The 18,836-nt window shown below is 44.9% G+C and overlaps 1 protein-coding gene across 5 annotated transcripts in view; it reads right to left on the reverse strand.

Moving 5' to 3' along the window:
• Nucleotides 1-18,836, reverse strand: part of LIMCH1 (LIM and calponin homology domains 1) — a 264,731-nt gene that overhangs the window by 86,348 nt on the left and 159,547 nt on the right. For all 5 annotated transcript variants that reach the window (XM_040418931.1, XM_040418932.1, XM_040418933.1 and 2 more), the window contains one exon: nt 15,183-15,213. In XM_040418931.1, the coding sequence (XP_040274865.1) occupies nt 15,183-15,213 (31 nt within the window). The remainder of the gene's footprint in view (nt 1-15,182; nt 15,214-18,836) is intronic.

Genomic DNA, 18,836 nt, shown 5'->3' on the forward strand with positions numbered 1-18,836 from the left:
TGGACACCTTTGTGCATTAAAAATCAATAACCCCATATCTTACTGTAATGCAGCACATAATAACATTGCACTGGTTTGTTGACTGGTATCAGCGTTGCTTCACATGCTCTCAGTAATGCTCCTCTATGAGATTCCCTCACTGTTGGGATGTCTCCTGAGGCCCTGTGGGCGATCCTGTTGATTTCACATGCACCAGCACAAGCTCTGCTCCACAGCCCCATATCCTGTTGTATAGCTCAGGCTGCTGGAACTTGCAAGTTATTTGGTAGTAAGATTTCATTCTAATCCACACCATGGTGAGTCTTACAGTATGCTACAACATGTAATCAGCAGATCTATTTCCATTCTGTCCATTATTTGTAGACGCAATAGACATTTCTGCTGATAACGTTAGTGCAGCGATCTACAATGCAGCACCCTCTTGGTTTTCATATTTTTGGTTGTGCACCCACAATACTGCTTTCCTCTAATAATCTGATGGTGCAATAGGGCCTTTACACTGCGAGATTATTGCGATCATTGGCCAAAATACCGTCCAGTGCAATACAGGCTATATACTACATTGTGTGTAGTAAAAAAGTAATCACTAATGGTGCATTTTCACAGCCTGAGAATCGGGCAGATTACCCAGAACTAGAAAACTGTACATATATGACACTGTTCGGCGGACTGCCCGCGAGACTACTGTCCCATAATCATATGTTTTAGTAACCTACGATGCTGTGGCCCACTCACGGACCATATGTCTCGGAGAGCATACGGTCGTGTGAATCGGTCCCTAATTCAATTTTTTCTGTGTGTGTGGGCAAGAGGGGGGGGGGGGGGTTGTGAGTGGGGTAAAAATATTTATATATTTTTAATAGTGGAGCCCTTTTTTTGAATGTTTATTTATCTTTATATAAAACATTGGGAAGGGTGGGGTGGGGGGGGGGTGATTTGAGCTTTCATCCCAACCTTTGCCAGCCTTCTATACTATAGCTTGCAGTACATGGCAGCCTCCCCTCTATGCCGGCTGTTCCGCCATGTACTAGCGTTTATTATGGCACATATAAGCGCACACCCAATGCCAGCTCTGGATTATCCTGGCATCACCTGTGGTGTGTGCATATATGAGTGCCAAATTAACCAGTTGTAGGTGGCAGAGCAGAGAGGGGAGGCTGCCATATACTGCATGCTTGATTACAGAAGACTGCTCACACATCGCAGCCCGACCTCTGCTGTATCTCCCATTCACTGATCGCACCCGTAATCCCCACTGCGTCATCCATCCTCCCTGCTCACACAGTACAGCCAGACCACTGCTGCATCTCCTATTCACTGATCGCAACTGTAATACCCCAGAGTGGCCATTACCACATCCTTTTTACCCCCACTATCTTGGTTGGTGCATCTGGTGTCATCTCTCATATTTAATGTCATTTCCTGCAATGTGTGTATTCATTTCCTTGCAAATGTAATGTTCAAATGTTATGTGCCTGGTTCACCAGCGGGTGGCAGCAAATCCTTTCCAGCCCTCTCTAGAGAGGGAGGAGTTTTAGTTAGTCAGTAGGGACAGTCTAGCCTACCCTCCTCAGGGAGAGGTTGTGTGTCGGCTAGCAGAGCACTGCCTGCTCTGCTAGGCCCAGAGGCCCTGCCTCTGAAGTCTACATGGTTGCTTGTCCCCTCTTGGGCTTGCATTGCATTCATCCAAGCTGAAGCTAGAGCTTGAGGTACTCCAAAGCCAGGACAAGAAATTCCTAGGATTAAAGTAAGAGACAAACTACAGACAGCTAAACTAAGTTCCAGCAGAAGAGGAAAGTTCCTAGTTACTCCAGCTAAGCAGGGCTGAGATTGTAGCAGAGAAGTATTTTCCTGCCAGATTATGCCAATACCTGCTGATGACCAAGATACCGTTTGGAAACGGTTTGGATTACTGTTTATGCCAAGTAAAGCTGTGGTCAACATTACTACAAGCCTGGACTCCATTTATTCATCACCCAAGTTCAACAACCCCCTTTTGCACTGCTTTGGACTACACCACGTCTGGGATCCAAGGACATCCAGGTAGGAACACCGTGACATGTGTATACAACATCTGCAGAGATTGTAGGCCACTCTACACCACTCTGACAATCATACCCTGGGTACCAACTTTACCATCTACAAAAGGGACTCCATGTCCTTGTTGCTTAACTGCAACTGGCGTCACGTTTACTTGCTCTATAAGAGGTACATATTTCGTAGAAACCTCCGAAGGGGCAAGGGATCCCCCAGGCGCTGGCAGTGGGCCGCTGCACAACCACCCCCCCCCCCCTCTTAAGTGGCTCTTAAATCTGCCCTACTAGTAGACGAATGCAGGGCCAAGACGAGAGTAGGCGAATGTAGGCACCCGCCTAGGGCACCACCTTGCCACAGGGTAACAGAGGCGCAAGGTTGTTGAAAAGGAAAAAAATAAAAGCTTAGCACATGCGTAAATGTGATCCTGTCGCTCCATTCAACTCTATGGGACTGAGCCTGTACTCTGCTACCTCTAGCAGCCCTATAGAGTTGAGTGGAGAAGCATACTTGCATGTGTGCCTGCAGCTCCATTCAAACAGGGGATGCCAGGCCTCCATTCTAGTGATCGGCGGGCCCCAGGGGTCAGATAGATCACCAATATCAGATCTGCAGGGGTCCGATTCTCGAGCACCCATGCTGATCAGTTGCTTTTACTAGCTGAACTACATACCGTAGCTCGACACACTGGGAGCATGCTCAGTAACCAGACACGGCCATTAGACAGTGTACAGAGCTGTGCAGCAATGTGCCTGGCTCCAGCACTGCAGCTTGTGAAAACTGCTGATTAGCAGGAGTATCCCCACCAATCTGATAACTGATGATCAGGATAGGTTAAATCCCGATTTTTTTTTTTTTTTGTGTTTTGTCAATCTAAACAGGTTAAAAATTCTGTTCCGATTACATTCATATCTAACAGATTACATGCTGGCTACCTGCAGCGCCTACTAGAGGGCACATAGGTGCTAAGAGTATACTATAGATTGAACTCAATATTAACACAGTAAGCGGAGGCCAATGACATACCTACCATGGAGGCAGATGAAGCAAATGCTATGAGGCCTGGGGAGGTGGTAGCACTGAAGTACTTCTCCTATTTCCGACAAAGATTCAGGGCATTTTACTGCACCCGCCACTAGGGGGAACTCAGTGCATAGATATTTTACAGCTTCCATTGAGTGCAGTGGTAACTGTATGCATTCATATGCACTCTGCCCCACCAAGTTTTTTAATATATTATATATATTATAGTGGGGTTTGAAAGTTTGTGAACCACTCAGAAATTTCTATATTTCTGCACAAATTTGACCTACATCAGATTTTTACACAAGTCCTACAAGTATATAAAGGTTAAATAAAAAATAATTGTCAATGAGTTAAATAAGTCATTTATTTATTTATTTATTGAGGAAAATAATCCAATATTACGTGTCTGTGAGAGGAAAAGTAAGAGAACCTTTGCTTTCAGTTTCTGCTGTGAATCCAATAACTTTGACTACGTTTCAGGTAATTGTTGATTAGAACTGCACATCAGCTTGGAGGAATTTTAGCCCATTCCTCCATACAAAACTTTAACTTTTTCTTCTTTAACAGTTATTTGGTAGAATAACTTGTGTACGTACGGTCATTGTCTTGCTGCTCGACTCATTCTCTTGAGATTCAGCTCAATGACAGATGTCCTGCCATTTTTCTTTAGAATTTTCTGCTATAATTCAGAATTCCTTGTTCCATAATTAAGGCCCCTTTCAAACGAGCGAGTATTCTGCATGGGTGCAATGCGTAATGAAAACGCATTGCGCCCGCACTGAATCCGGACCCATTAATTTCAATAGGTCTGTGTACAGTCGTGGCCAAAAGTTTTGAGAATGACAAAAATATTAGTTTTCACAAAGTTTGCTGCTAAACTGCTTTTAGATCTTTGTTTCAGTTGTTTCTGTGATGTAGTTAAATATAATTACACGCACTTCAAACATTTCAAAGGCTTTTATCGACAATTACATGACATTAAGGCTACATTCACACGTCCGTATTTTTCTACATCCCGATTTTCGGTCCGTTTTTTGCAGATCCGTTGCTCCTGAAAATGTTTCCGTATGTCATCCGTTTTGAAAACGGAGACATGTGAAAACTCAAATCCGACAGTATATTCTAACACAGAGGCGTTCCCATGGTGATGGGGACGCTTCTAGTTAGAATATACTGAGAACGGTGTACATGACTGCCCCCTGCTGCCTGGCAGCACCCGATCTCTTACAGGGGGCTGTGATCCGCACAATTAAATGTGACTAGTATTAAATGTGACTAGTGCGGTCTCACCTCTCCCCCCCCCCCCCATCATTGGTGGCAGTGCGGATTCCCAGTATTAATAAATGTGCCCAGTGCGGTCTCACCTCTCCCCCCCCCCATCATTGGTGGCAGTGCGGATTCCCAGTATTAATAAACGTGCCCAGTGCGGTCTCACCTCTTCCCCCCCCCCCCCATCATTGGTGGCAGCGGAGAGTACCGATCGGAGTCCCAGTTTAAATCGCTGGGGCTCCGATCGGTTACCATGGCAGCCAAGACGCTATTGCAGTCTTGGCTGCCATGGTTACTTAGCAATAAATACAAGCATTATACTTACCTGCGACTGCGAGCTGCGATGTCTGACCGGCCGGGAGCTCCTCCTACTTGTAAGTGAAAGGTCTGTGCGGCGCATTGCTTTTAGCACAGACCTGTCACTTACAAGTAGGAGGAGCTCCCGGCCGGACACACATCGCAGCTCGCAGTCGCAGGTAAGTATAATGCTTGTATTTATTGCTAAGTAACCATGGCAGCCAAGACTGCAATAGCGTCTTGGCTGCCATGGTAACCGATCGGAGCCCCAGCGATTTAAACTGGGACTCCGATCGGTACTCTCCGCTGCCACCAATGATGGGGGGGGGGGGGAAGAGGTGAGACCGCACTGGGCACATTTATTAATACTGGGAATCCGCACTGGCCACCAATGATGGGGGGGTGAGGCCGCACTGGGCACATTTATTAATACTGGGAATCCGCACTGGCCCCCAATGATGGGGGGGGGGGGGAGAGGTGAGACCGCACTGGGCACATTTATTAATACTGGGAATCCGCACTGGCCACCAATGATGGGGGGGGGGAGAGAGGTGAGACCGCACTGGGCACATTTAATACTGGGGAGGGAGGGGGGTCTGCCCCCTGCTGCCTGGCAGCCCCTGATCTCTTATAGGGGGCTAGGATATGCACAATTAACCCCTCAGGCGCAGCACCTGAGGGGTTAATTGTGCAGATCACAGCCCCCTGTAAGAGATCGGGTGTTGCCAGGCAGCAGGGGGCAGTCATGTACATCGTTCTCAGTATATTCTAACTAGAAGCGTCCCCATCACCATGGGAACGCCTCTGTGTTAGAATATACTGTCGGATCTGAGTTTTTCACGAAGTGAAAAATCAGATCTGTAGAAAACTTTACTGGGAATCCGCACTGCCGCACTGGCCACCAATGAATATAGAGGGAGGGGGGCTGCACTGGTCACATAATACTGGGGAGGAAGCCTAATTTCCAGGAACGGAATCCGCATAAAACGGATGACATACGTAATGACATACGAATGTCTTCCGTTTTTTGCGGATCCATTGACTTTGTATTGGTCCAGGATCCGATTTTTGCGGAAAAGAATAGGACATGTTTTATATTTTTTCGGACATGCGGAACGGAACAACGGAAACGGACAGCACACATTGTGCTGTCCGATTTTTTCCAGGACCCATTGAAAATGAATGGGTCCAGATCTGGTCCTGATCTGTTCCTGAAAAAACGGAACAGATCAGGAAAGAAAAAACGGACGTGTGAATGGACCCTTATGCAAAGAGTCAGTATTTGCAGTGTTGGCCCTTCTTTTTCAGGACCTCTGCAATTCGACTGGGCATGCTCTCGAACAACTTCTGGGCCAATTCCTGACTGATAGCAACCCATTCTTTCATAATCACTTCTTGGAGTTTGTCAGAATTAGTGGGTTTTTGTTTGTTCACCCGCCTCTTGAGGATTCTCAATGGGATTAAGATCTGGGGAGTTTCCAGGCCATGGACCCAAAATGTCAACGTTTTGGTCCCCGAGCCACTTAGTTATCACTTTTGCCTTATAGCACGGTGCTCCATCGTGCTGGAAAATGCATTGTTCTTCACCAAACTGTTGTTGGATTGTTGGAAGAAGTTGCTGTTGGAGGGTGTTTTGGTACCATTCTTTATTCATGGCTGTGTTTTTGGGCAAAATTGTGAGTGAGCCCACTCCCTTGGATGACAAGCAACCCCACACATGAATGGTCTCAGGATGCTTTACTGTTGGTAGCGCTCACCTTTTCTTCTCCGGACAAGCCTTTTTCCAGATGCCCCAAACAATCGGAAAGAGGCTTCATCGGAGAATATGACTTTGCCCCAGTCCTCAGCAGTCCATTCACCATACTTTCTGCAGAAGATCAATCTGTCCCTGATGTTTTTGTTGGAGAGAAGTGGCTTCTTTGCTGCCCTTCTTGACACAAGGCCATCTTCCAAAAGTCTTCGCCTCACTGTGCGTGCAGATGCGCTCACACCTGCCTGCTGCCATTCCTGAGCAAGCTCTGCACTGGTGGCACTCCGATCCCGCAGCTGATCCTCTTTAGGAGACGATCCTGGCGCTTGCTGGACTTTCTTGGACGCCCTGAAGCCTTCTTAACAAGAATTGAACCTCTTTCCTTGAAGTTCTTGATGATCCTATAAATTGTTGATTGAGGTGCAATCTTAGTAGCCACAATATCCTTGCCTGTGAAGCCATTTTTATGCAATGCAATGATGGCTGCACGCGTTTCTTTGCAGGTCACCATGGTTAACAATGGAAGAACAATGATTTCAAGCATCACCCTCCTTTTAACAGGTCAAGTCTGCCATTTTAACCCAATCAGCCTGACATAATGATCTCCAGCCTTGTGCTCATCAACATTCTCACCTGAGTTAACAAGACGATTACTGAAATGATCTCAGCAGGTCCTTTTTTGGGATTAAGTTAATTTTCATGGCAAAGAAGGACTATGCAATTCATCTGATCACTCTTCATAACATTCTGGAGTATATGCAAATTGCTATTATAAAAACTTAAGCAGCAACTTTTCCAATTTCCAATATTTATGTAATTCTCAAAACTTTTGGCCACGACTGTACATGAGCATTGGTTTTCACGCATCACTTGTGCGTTGCCTGAAAATCGCAGCATGTTCTATATTCTGCGTTTTTCACGCAACGCTGGCCCCATAGAAGTGAATATGGCTGCGTGAAACTCGCATTGCATCCGCAATCAAGTGCGGATGCAATGCGTTTTTTACAAATGGTTGCTAAGAGATGTTGTTTGTATACCTTCAGTTTCTTTACACGCGCGTACAAAACGCATTAAATCGCATTGCACCCGCGCAATAAAAACTGAACGCGATCGCATACAAAACTGAAATTGTGCATTTTTCACTAAACGCATCCGGACCTAATCCGCTCACGCTCGTCTGCAAGGGGCCCTAATGGAAAGTCATCCTGGCCCAGATGCAGCAAAACAAGCCCAATCCATCATACTACCAGTCACAGGGGCCTGATGAGATACACCCAAAATTATTAAAAGAGCTTAGTGGTGAGCTGGCAAAACCGTTAACAGATTTATTTAACCAATCATTAGTAACAGGAGTCGTCCCGGAAGATTGGAAATTGGCAAATGTCGTGCCCATTCACAAGAAAGGTAGTAGGGAGGAATCGAGCAACTATAGACCAGTGAGTCTGACATCAATAGTAGGCAAATTAATGGAAACCCTATTAAAGGATAGGATTGTGGAACATCTAAAATCCCATGGATTGCAAGATGAAAAACAACATGGGTTTACTTCAGGGAGATCATGTCAAACAAATCTTATAGATTTTTTTGACTGGGTGAATAAAATAATAGACGGTGGAGGTGCAGTAGACATCGCATATCTAGATTTTAGTAAGGCTTTTGACACTGTCCCACATAGAAGACTTATCAATAAACTGCAGTCATTGAGCATGGACTCCCATATTGTTGAGTGGATTAGGCAGTGGCTGAGTGACAGACAACAGAGGGTTGTAGTCAATGGAGAACATTCAAAACAAGGTAATGTTACCAGTGGGGTTCCACAGGGATCTGTACTGGGACCGATTTTGTTTAATATCTTCATAAGTGATATTGCAAAAGGCCTCGCTGGTAAGGTTTGTCTTTTTGCTGATGACACAAAGATATGTAACAGGGTTGATGTTCCTGGAGGGAAACGCCAAATGGAAAAGGATTTAGGAAAACTAGAAGAATGGTCAGAACTCTGGAAACTGAAATTTAATGTGGATAAGTGCAAGATAATGCACCTGGGGCGTAAAAACCCAAGGGCAGAATATAGAATATTTGACACAGTCCTGACCTCAGTATCTGAGGAAAGGGATTTAGGAGTAATTATTTCAGAAGACTTAAAGGTGGGAAGACAATGTAATAGAGCAGCACGAAATGCCAGCAGAATGCTTGGATGTATAGGGAGAGGTATAAGCAGTAGAAAGAGTGAAGTGCTTATGCCGCTGTACAGAACACTGGTGAGACCTCACTTGGAGTATTGTGCGCAGTACTGGAGGCCATATCTCCAGAAGGATATAGATACTCTAGAGAGAGTTCAGAGAAGAGCTACTAAACTAGTACATGGATTGCAGGATAAAACTTACCAGGAAAGGTTAAAGGACCTTAATATGTATAGCTTGGAAGAAAGAAGAGACAGAGGGGATATGATAGAAACTTTTAAATACATAAAGGGAATCAACTCGGTAAAGGAAGAGAGCATATTTAAAAGAAGAAAAACTACCACAAGAGGACACAGTTTTAAATTAGAGGGGCAAAGGTTTAAAAGTAATATAAGGAAGTATTACTTTACTGAGAGAGTAGTGGATGCATGGAATAGCCTTCCTGCAGAAGTGGTAGCTGCAAATACAGTGAAGGGGTTTAAGCATGCATGGGATAGGCATAAGGCCATCCTTCATATAAGATAGGGCCGGGGGCTATCCATAGTATTCAGTATATTGGGCAGACTAGATGGGCCAAATGGTTCTTATCTGCCGACACATTCTATGTTTCTATGTTTCTATGTTTCTACCACCACGGTGTCTCACAGCTGAGATGAGATTTTTTATTTATTTATTCTGGAATGCAGTGCAGTGCTTTTAGTCTGATATGCCCACAAAACTTTGATCTAATAGCCTTGTAGCATGTCCAGGTGATCTTTAGCAAACTGCAGACAGGCAGCAATATTCTTTTTGGAGAGCAGCAGCTTTCTCCTTGCAATCCTGCCATACTCACCATTGTTGTTCAGTGTCCTCTTGATGGAGGACTCATGAACATTAACCTTAGCTAATGTGAGAAATGTCTTAATTTGCTGAGAGGTTATCTTTAGTTCTTTTGTGACCTTGCAGACTATAAGATGATCTTTGTTGATCTACCTCTCCTGGGGAGGGTAATAATGGTCTTGAATTTACTCCATTTGTACATAATCTGTCTGACTGTGGATTTATACAGCTCAAACTCTTTAGAGATAGGTTTTAATATTTGCCAGTCCGATGGGCATCAAGAACTCTTTGTCTAAGATCCTCAAAAATCTCCTTTGTTTGTGCCATGATACATTTACTATAAGGCTCCATTCACACGTCCGCAAATGGGTCCGCATCCGTTCCGCAATTTTGCGGAACGGGTGCGGACCCATTCATTTTCTATGGGGACGGAATGGATGCGGACAGCACACAGTGTGCTGTCAGCATCCGCATTTGCGGAGCGCGGCCCTGATCTTCAGGTCCGCAAAAGATAGAACATGTACTATTCTTGTCCGCAGCTTGCAGACAAGAATAGGCATTTCTATAGGGGTGCCGGGTGGGTGTGTTACGGATCCGCAATTTGTGGGTCCGCAACACACCGTGGACGTGTGAATGGAGCCTAAAAGATCTATAACAGATGCAGCAAATGATAAGGCAAATAAACGCACATTTAGGAATAAGCCAATTACTATATTTTTCGCCCCATAAGACGCATTCCCCCCCCCAAAATGGGGGAAAAATGCGTCTTATGGGGTGAATACTAATGAGCACTTCCATTATGGATGCGCTCATTAGTACCGGAAGCCTGGGAAGTTGTAAAGGCTCTGTACTCACCGCTTCCTGGGCCTCGGCTGTCGGCTGTGAAGGCTTCGCACAGCGTGAGGGCGCTCTGTGATCTCACCCTGTGCGCAGCCTTCACAGCACAGCCGACAGCAGGATGAAGAGGATCGCGATGTAGGTGAGGAGCGGTGGCGTCCAGGAGCAGGAGAGGTAGATGTTTTTTTTTATTATTTTATAAAACATGAGGCAATGTGGAGATGCTGGGCACTGATGCTGGGGGCAATATGGAGATGCTGGGGACTGATGCTGGGGACTGATGCTGGGGGCAATATGGTGATGTGGGAGCAATATGGAGATGCTGGGGACTGATCTGGGGGCAATATGGAGCTGATCGGAGGCAATGGGGGCTAACATGAGAGGCAATGGGGGCTACTGGGGCTGATATGAGGCAATGGGATCTGATATGTGGCAATGGGGACTGCTGGGGGCTAATATGAGAGGCAATGGGGGCTGATTAGAGGCATGGGGCTCTTATTGGGGATCTGATCTGAGGTCTTGTTGGGGTCTTATTAACATTGGGGGTCTGATTGCAGGTCTGACCTGAGTTCTAATGAAAAATATTTTTTTTCCTTTTGTCCGCCTCTAAAACCTAGGTCCATCTTATGGGCCGGTGAGTCTAATAGGGTGAAAAATAATTGGAAAGGCAGCAAAAAATACAATGACACCCTACACGAATCATAATGATGTGATAGCAAAAAAAATAAAAAATAAAGTATAAGGAAACAGGGCCTGCATACCTGAAGTGAAAGGTGCAGAGCTGTTCAGACTGGATGGTGCCATAGGGCTTAGGAAAGACAGGCTGGAGAGGTCTATGTGGCCTCAAATGTGGAGGAATTTCACACAACTTGACAATATTAAACAGCTTCAGTGTGACCTTCTATCAACGACATCACCACAACATAAGCTTCCTTAATGGGCCTACACAGGCGAGAGCTAGATGGGACTTCTCTCCATTATTTTACTAAAATGTTTATACAAGGATTTTATCAAGAGCATGGCATCTCTAACAATGTCGACTACTCCTAACAAGATGGCATCACCTTCATATACACAATGGCGGGAAACCACAAACCAAGGTGTAACAAGTAACTAGGGGGCCCCATAGCAAAATATGGAATGGGGGGTATGCCCTGTTAAGACCTGAAAGGCTTACTAGGCTCTGTGTTCACATCTAGTTTTTAAATTGGTATATTGCGAGTATTCCTCAACATATACCTCCGACTGAAGCCTCTAACTTATGCCACTGCATAAGCACACACTGCGTAAAAAAAATAGAAAAAAAATAAACATACACCACACAGTAAGGGCTCATTCACACGACCGTGGTTTGGTTCCGCATCCGAGCAAAATTTTTTGTGGCTCGGGTGCTGACCCATTCACTTCAATGGGGACACAAAAGATGCGGACAGCACACGGAGTGCTATCCGCATCTTTTGCAGCCCCATTGAAGTGAATGGGTCCGCAACCGAGCCGCAAAAATTTTTGCTCTGATGCGGAACCAAACCACGGTCATGTGAATGAGCGTGTTGCTCCGTTCCGTGGCACAGCAAAAATTTTGCGGACAAGAATAGGCATTTCTATAAAGGGCCGTCCATTCCGCAAATTGCGGAAGGCACACGGGCGGCATCTGTGTTTTGTGGATCCACAATTTGCGGACCGCAAAACACAGCACGGTCGTGTGAACAAGCCCTAAACCTGTCTTTACTGTGCCCTTTAGGCACATAGGAAAGTATAGTAGATGGCACTTTTCTATGCAGTAAATAAAATATCAAAATGTAAAAGGTATACCTACCCAGCATATGCCAAAGGGATGCTAATGGCATATGCAAGATGCAAGGGGCCAGTAGACACAGCTTTCCTGGTAGCCATGTCCATGACCATAGTGCAAGTGGATAGTTGAATGTTAATATAAAAACACACCAACTACCACAACCACAAAATCTGCTAATACGTGGGTTTTACTTTTAGTGCACTGGGGTCCTAGAGAATTCTAAAACACCTCAAAACTGTTTTCTATTAAAGGGGTTATCACATGATTAATGAAAAAAATGAAAATCGGACATCATATAGTACTCAGCAATTTCTTTCTAGCAAAGCTAGAACTAGCCCTGTACCTCACATGAATATAGAGATCTCCCCCTTCATTGCTCCAATTGCTCTGCTAGATTTAATTCAAGCTGGCAGCTCAGGGGGTGCGTCATTTCTTTTTCTGCTGTATCCCTGTAACAGCTCAGCGGGTGTATCTTTTCTGGTTCCGCTCTCTCCCTGCAACTGTCACAGCTACTAAGGGTAGATACAGCTGGTGGCAGTTAAAGGGATGGAACTGCGCATGTGCGACCACCTGATAGATGTTACTGAGGTGGACAAAGAAAAATTGAAAATAACAGCCAGCAGGTGGTGCTATACAGATGCATTCATTGAATAATGCTGTTTCTACATTACATTTTTAATTACGTGCAATTACAAAAGTCTTTGGATTCAAGTGGTGGTTTGGGACAACCCCTTTAATCAAAGCAAAGAAAAAAAAAACTTCAGGAATAGATTATGGTCAAAAAGTAAATGCAGCTTAAGACCAGAGGTACAGACTGGTTACCACATGGTGTACAGGGATTCAAATCCCCTAAGTGATCTTAGCTGGGGTTCTTTTACATAAAGCTCAAATGCCCCATGTCAGTTTGTGCCTACAGGTGACTATGGCACATTCTAGCAATTCCACAATACTGCTTCCTTAAGATACTAGGGTGGTCATTTATTAAGCTGAAATATGCCTATATTACGCGTATTTCAAGCGCAGATTGCGACACAACCGCTAGAACTGGTGGAGGATCCGCCAAAGTTATGAGAGGCCGGCGTCTCTTCATAACTTTGGTGGATCCACCGACAGTACACGGCTTTATTAAGACCGGCATCTAAAACGCGGGTCTTAATAAATGTGCCTCTAAAAGTCTACTCTGCATCCTCTAGATCAGGGATGCCCAACCTGCAGCCCTCCAGCTGTTGCAAAACTTACAACTCCCAGCATGCCTGGACAGCCTACAGCTATGAGCCTACAACAAGGCATGATGGGAGTTGTAGTTTTACAACAGCTGGAGGGCCACAGATTGAGCATGCCTGCTCTAGATAAATTATTTGCTCCATTTTAAGTTCATTCCAGCTTCATTTTGGAGAGTCCTCCTACACCTGCACTTTTGGGGATGAATATGAAAACTGTCTAGAAGATAAACTGCAACAGATTTATTAATCTTTTGCGTTGTCATCAGACACGGGTCAGCAATCTCGGATGCAAGAGCGACAGCCCTGGAGAACCCCGCCATTCAGATTCCACGCACAGCGATCTGTTCTCAGCACACAATTACATTCATTAGTGCTTCTCCTGGCATAAATCAACAGAGAATTACAGTCAATTGGATTAGCGCTCAATCCCTTTGTAAAAACTCTCTTGTTGACAAATGTGAACATTGCTTTGAAACAGAAAAAGTCACATCCAGTATGGAGAGTTACATAGAGACTGACAGCTCAGTCAGGATCCGGCCTTGCAGGGCAGAATGTACTTGACTGATGCTGGCTCTGTGTTAGGAGTTGGTCTGCCCTAATGAACCTTAAGAGGCGAGTTATGGCACATCATTTAATATGATTTACCGCAAAGGAATAATTGCTCAGCTGCTGGCAGGTTCCATTTGTACAGGACTTTTTCTGCTGCCAGAATGGGCGGCTTCGGATCAGTTCCAGATCAGGCACCAGAACTGTAATTCCTTTGTCAGAAAGACTCTGCCAGATAAGAAGTGAGCCAGAAAGAATCCGATCAGATCAAATGATGTGTGTGAGAAGTCCTGCCACTAGAAGAAGAAATCCGAAGGTTTCCCACCTTCATTCCAATCCTCAACCACCCCACGCAGCAGAAAAAAACAGCAACATAAAACATACTAAGATCTCAAGTTAAACCATGTACAAGTGAAAGCAACTCTATTACAGGTATCCCCTGCCACTGCTCACGGGATCACTGGCTGAGGGGCACCATGGCCGATTGACTAATGATTGGCTGAGTAGGCACTTCCTGCATGCCGAAACGGGAACAGGAAGTGGAGATCAGAAGGGACCTGGTACACGATGGAAGGACAGCAGAGAGGATTGTTGAGGTAAGCAAAGTTTCTTAAAAAAATTTTGACACATTCTGCCCATTTTCTAAAAACTTTTATCCCCCTGGACAACCCTTTAAATTCTTCGTATTCATCTTGTTTAGGGACATGTATGACTGATCTGAAAAAAATGATGGTTCCAAGGGGTTAGGTTAACAAATTCCTGATGGGCGTGCCAAATGTAATATTACTCAAGTCAAGTGCGCCCATTGAGGGCAGACTTCAGTATACTGTAAGCCAGTTACTATTGATATAGTTCTGCATGTGTGCTATTCAGAAGAGACCCTATACCCACATCTGTGAGTGCTACATAAGCTATGTCTGGCCAAATCTGCCCTACAATATCACAGGGTGTTCCATGAGTCAACAACTTATGCAGTTTCTATCTGTAGAACATATTTGCCAACCCTCCCGGAACACCTAGAAAGCAAATGGAAAAGGGAAGACCTCCTGAACTCCGTAAAAAAAAAGTCCTCCTGGCAACTTCCAGAATTCAGTCCCTAGTGGTATTTGGCATCAGGACTGGAACAGCAGACACAGCCTGAGCGTGGAAAAAGTGATAGGGCAGGGCTGCGTCATGTAAAGGGGCAGGGCCTGCCAAGGAAATGGGCGAAGCTTGCAAAAAAGGGGGTGCGTCTCCCTGAACAAAATTCACGTTAACCTTCTATGACCCTGCACCAAAATGTTGGCAAGTATGCTGTGAAACTGTAGGACGTAGGCAATTTATCATTATTATAATTGGTGTGATCATGATTTATATTACACAGATTGTTCATTAACGCACAGAACTTATATTATTAATATACTTACATTTCTTAGCTTCCTGTTGCAATCGGAGAGTCTGCGTGAAGAAAAGGAACATAGGATAAGACTACATACAAAGCAGAATAATTCTGGGGCACAGTCTACCAGTCTGCCCCAATGGCATTACATTGTCAGAGGATGTCTATGGCCAAGATAAAGAGAACAGTAACAGTGGACTAGTTTGGATTATGGAGTTTACATCAGAGAATCTGTCATTTTTAACTTAATTACTCAGAGCAGTCTAATATGCACTAATAGGCAGCAGGGGGCAGTCATGTACACAGTTCTTTTAGTATATTCTAACCTGAAGCGTCCCCATCACCATGGGAACGCCTCTGTGTTAGAATATACTGTCGGTTCTGAGTTTTCACGAAGTGAAAACTCAGCTATGAAAAAGCTTTTATGCAGACGGATCTTCGGATCCGTCTGTATAAAAACTAACCTACGGCCACGGATCACGGACACGGATGCCAATCTTGTGTGCATCCGTGTTCTTTCACGGACCCATTGACTTGAATGGGTCCGTGAACCGTTGTCCGTCAAAAAAATAGGACAGGTCATATTTTTTTGACGGACAGGATACACGGATCACGGTCTCGGCTGCAAAACGGTGCATTTTCCGATTTTTCCACGGACCCATTGAAAGTCAATGGGTCCGCGAAAAAAAACGGCACAACGGCCACGGATGCACACAACGGTCGTGTGCATGAGGCCTAAAGCGCACCTTTCCCTGTGTCTTCTTCTCTGTACACCGCTGACTGCTCAGCGGTGTACAAAGAACACATTTTATGAATGGGGCCACAGTGCATATTGCTGCTCCTGCCCGTGCCCCCCAGAGGTACTTACCAATGTGCTATGCCAGGATTAGCTGATCGGAGCGGGCTCCTTCCTGTGCCTGCTCCGCTAAGCTAAAAGCTGACATTTCTCTTAACTTAGCAGCGCAGGCAGAAGCAGGAGCCCGCTTTGCTCAGATAATCCTGGCATAGTACATGGTTATAGGGTACCCCTGTGCTATGCCAGGAGTTAGTAAACCTCTGGGGGGCACGGGCAGCAATATGCGCTCCTGCCCGTACTTACTGTGCTGCAGCCACATTCATAAAATGTACAGCCTGTACTCCGTACACCGCTTAGAAGTCAGCAAAATTGTAATAAAAATGCAAAATACATTAATAAACTATATTACAAAAACTATCATTAGGGACACGTTCACCAAAAAAATTATACAAAAGTTTAGTTACTCTTTAAAGAAGCTTCTTCTCTATTGCCCTCCTAGTCAGTTCAAGAAGGGTAAAAAGGTAAGAAAGTAAAAATCCTTTTATAAAGCCCTGCTTAGATAAGAATGATCCCAATGATCAAATACAGATATTATCATTTTAATAAAGGGAATTACATGTTTTTTAAAGGGAATTTGACAGCTCTGAAACACCCCCAACACTAAAGTAAGCAGAGTATAGTGTAAAGGACAACGAGTCTGATTATGTGACTTGAGAGGATTCCTGAGCACACTTGTATAAAGGAGAGGACACCTGCAGGAGTCCTTTCGATGCCTATCACAGCCAGTATGCAGAAGCACAGCATAGGATTGCGAGGAAGTATAATGATATAAACTACCTTATATACTCGAGTATAAGACGAGTTTTTGGGCACATATTTTTGTGCTCAAAAAGCCTCCTCGTCTTATACTCGAGTCTAGGTCTTAGCTCCGGTAATACAGGCAGTGCGGGGGGCGGCGCTCACTCACTGACGTCACGCGCCTGCGCCGCCTAGTGGGAGAAGGCGCGTGACGTCAGTGAGTGAGCGCCGCTCCCCGCACTGCCTGTATTACCGGAGCAAAGACAAAGTAAGATATCGTTTAAATATACTGCTGTGTGCGTCGGGGAGGGGGATCTGTGGATGGCACTGTAGGGGGATCTGTGGATGGCACTGTAGGGAGATCTGTGGATGGCACTGTAGGGAGATCTGTGGATGGCACTGTAGGGGGATCTGTGGATGGCACTGTAGGGGGATCTGTGGATGGCACTGTAGGGGGATCTGTGGATGGCACTGTAGGGGGATCTGTGGATGGCACTGTAGGGGGATCTGTGGATGGCACTGTAGGGGGATCTGTGGATGGCACTGTAGGGAGATCTGTGGATGGCACTGTAGGGGGATCTGTGGATGGCACTGTAGGGGGATGGGATCTGTGGATGGCAGTGCCATCCACATATCCCCCTACAGTGCCATCCACAGATACCCCCTCCCCTACACAGTGCCATCATGGCACTGTTTAGGGGAGGGGGGATCTGTGGATGGCACTGTTTAGGGGGGATCTGTGGATGGCACTGTTTAGGGGGGAGATCTGTGGATGGCACTGTTTAGTGGGGAGATCTGTGGATGGCTCCCTGTATTTAATGCAGAGTGTGTGTGCATATAATGCACACACTCTGCATTAAATACAGGGAGTCACCCTCTTGCAGATGTGTGTGTATATAATGTAGAGTGTGTGCATTTTATACACATACACTCTGCATTATAGCTGCATTTCCCACCCTAGTCTTATACTCGAGTCAATAATTTTTCCCATTTTTTGGGGGTAAAATTAGGGGCTCGGCTTATACTCGGGTCGGCTTATACTCGAGTATATACGGTATATAATCAGCATCCCTTACACTAAACACTACCTACAGTAGTGTGGGGATGATTTCCTTTTGTGGGAACCCGTCAGCTGGATTCTGCACTATAAACCACTACTTTTTGGGGCTCTTTACCGAGTCTACAAGCTTGCCTGTAAGGCTGGCACATACTGAATAATGTAGAAAAAAACTTTTAACCATGGCTGTAGCTATAGCCATAGCGTCCACAGCACTTGCTATGTGGCCCAGAGGTTAGTGGGTCCAATCAGGTGCAGGAACATTGTACCTTTTTGTGGGAAGTAACAATATGGTGGCTTTTTGCTATAATCTGGGCTTTCTGATATATTGTCCTAATCCTTTAATGATTGCTTCTTATTGTTATTATATGTTTTAATTTTCTTACACTAGGCGGTGGGGGCACCATCTTATTTTGACATGGGACCCTATGAATTATAGTTACACCCCTGCTTTAACTGTTCACGCTCTACAGTTGAAACTCGAAAAATTTTAATATTGTGCAAAAGTCCATTTATTTCAGTAATGCAACTGAAATACTGAGACAATTTAAAGGCTCAGGAACCCTTTGCAGGTGTTATGGATTAATTAGCTGACTAGAGTGCGACACTTTGAGCCTAGAATATTGAACCTTTTCACAAAATTCTAATTTTCAGAAATTGTGACTTCATAAGCGGTAAGCCATAATCATCCAAATTATAACAAATAAAGGCTTGAAATATCTCACTTTGCATGTAATGAGTCTCTCTCATATCTTAGTTTCACCTTTTAAGTTGCATTACTGAAATAAATGAACTTTGCACGATATTCTAATTTTTCGAGTTTAGATTTACCTTGCAATAGTCCTCTGGGTGGAGAAGCTTGCCGCAATAGTTATAAAGTTTCTGAGGTAATCACGGTCTGACATCTGCAGAATCGCAGCAGAAATCTTTCCCATGTGAGGTGTCTGTGCTCCCCAATAATTTGGCTTATTTTGGACACCCTCTGGAATGTCACTCATGGGTGTGATTGCAGCAGGGACTGGGACTATTGG

The sequence above is a fragment of the Bufo bufo genome, chromosome 2 (genome assembly GCF_905171765.1).
Source record: "Bufo bufo chromosome 2, aBufBuf1.1, whole genome shotgun sequence".
Classification (NCBI taxonomy): domain Eukaryota; kingdom Metazoa; phylum Chordata; class Amphibia; order Anura; family Bufonidae; genus Bufo; species Bufo bufo.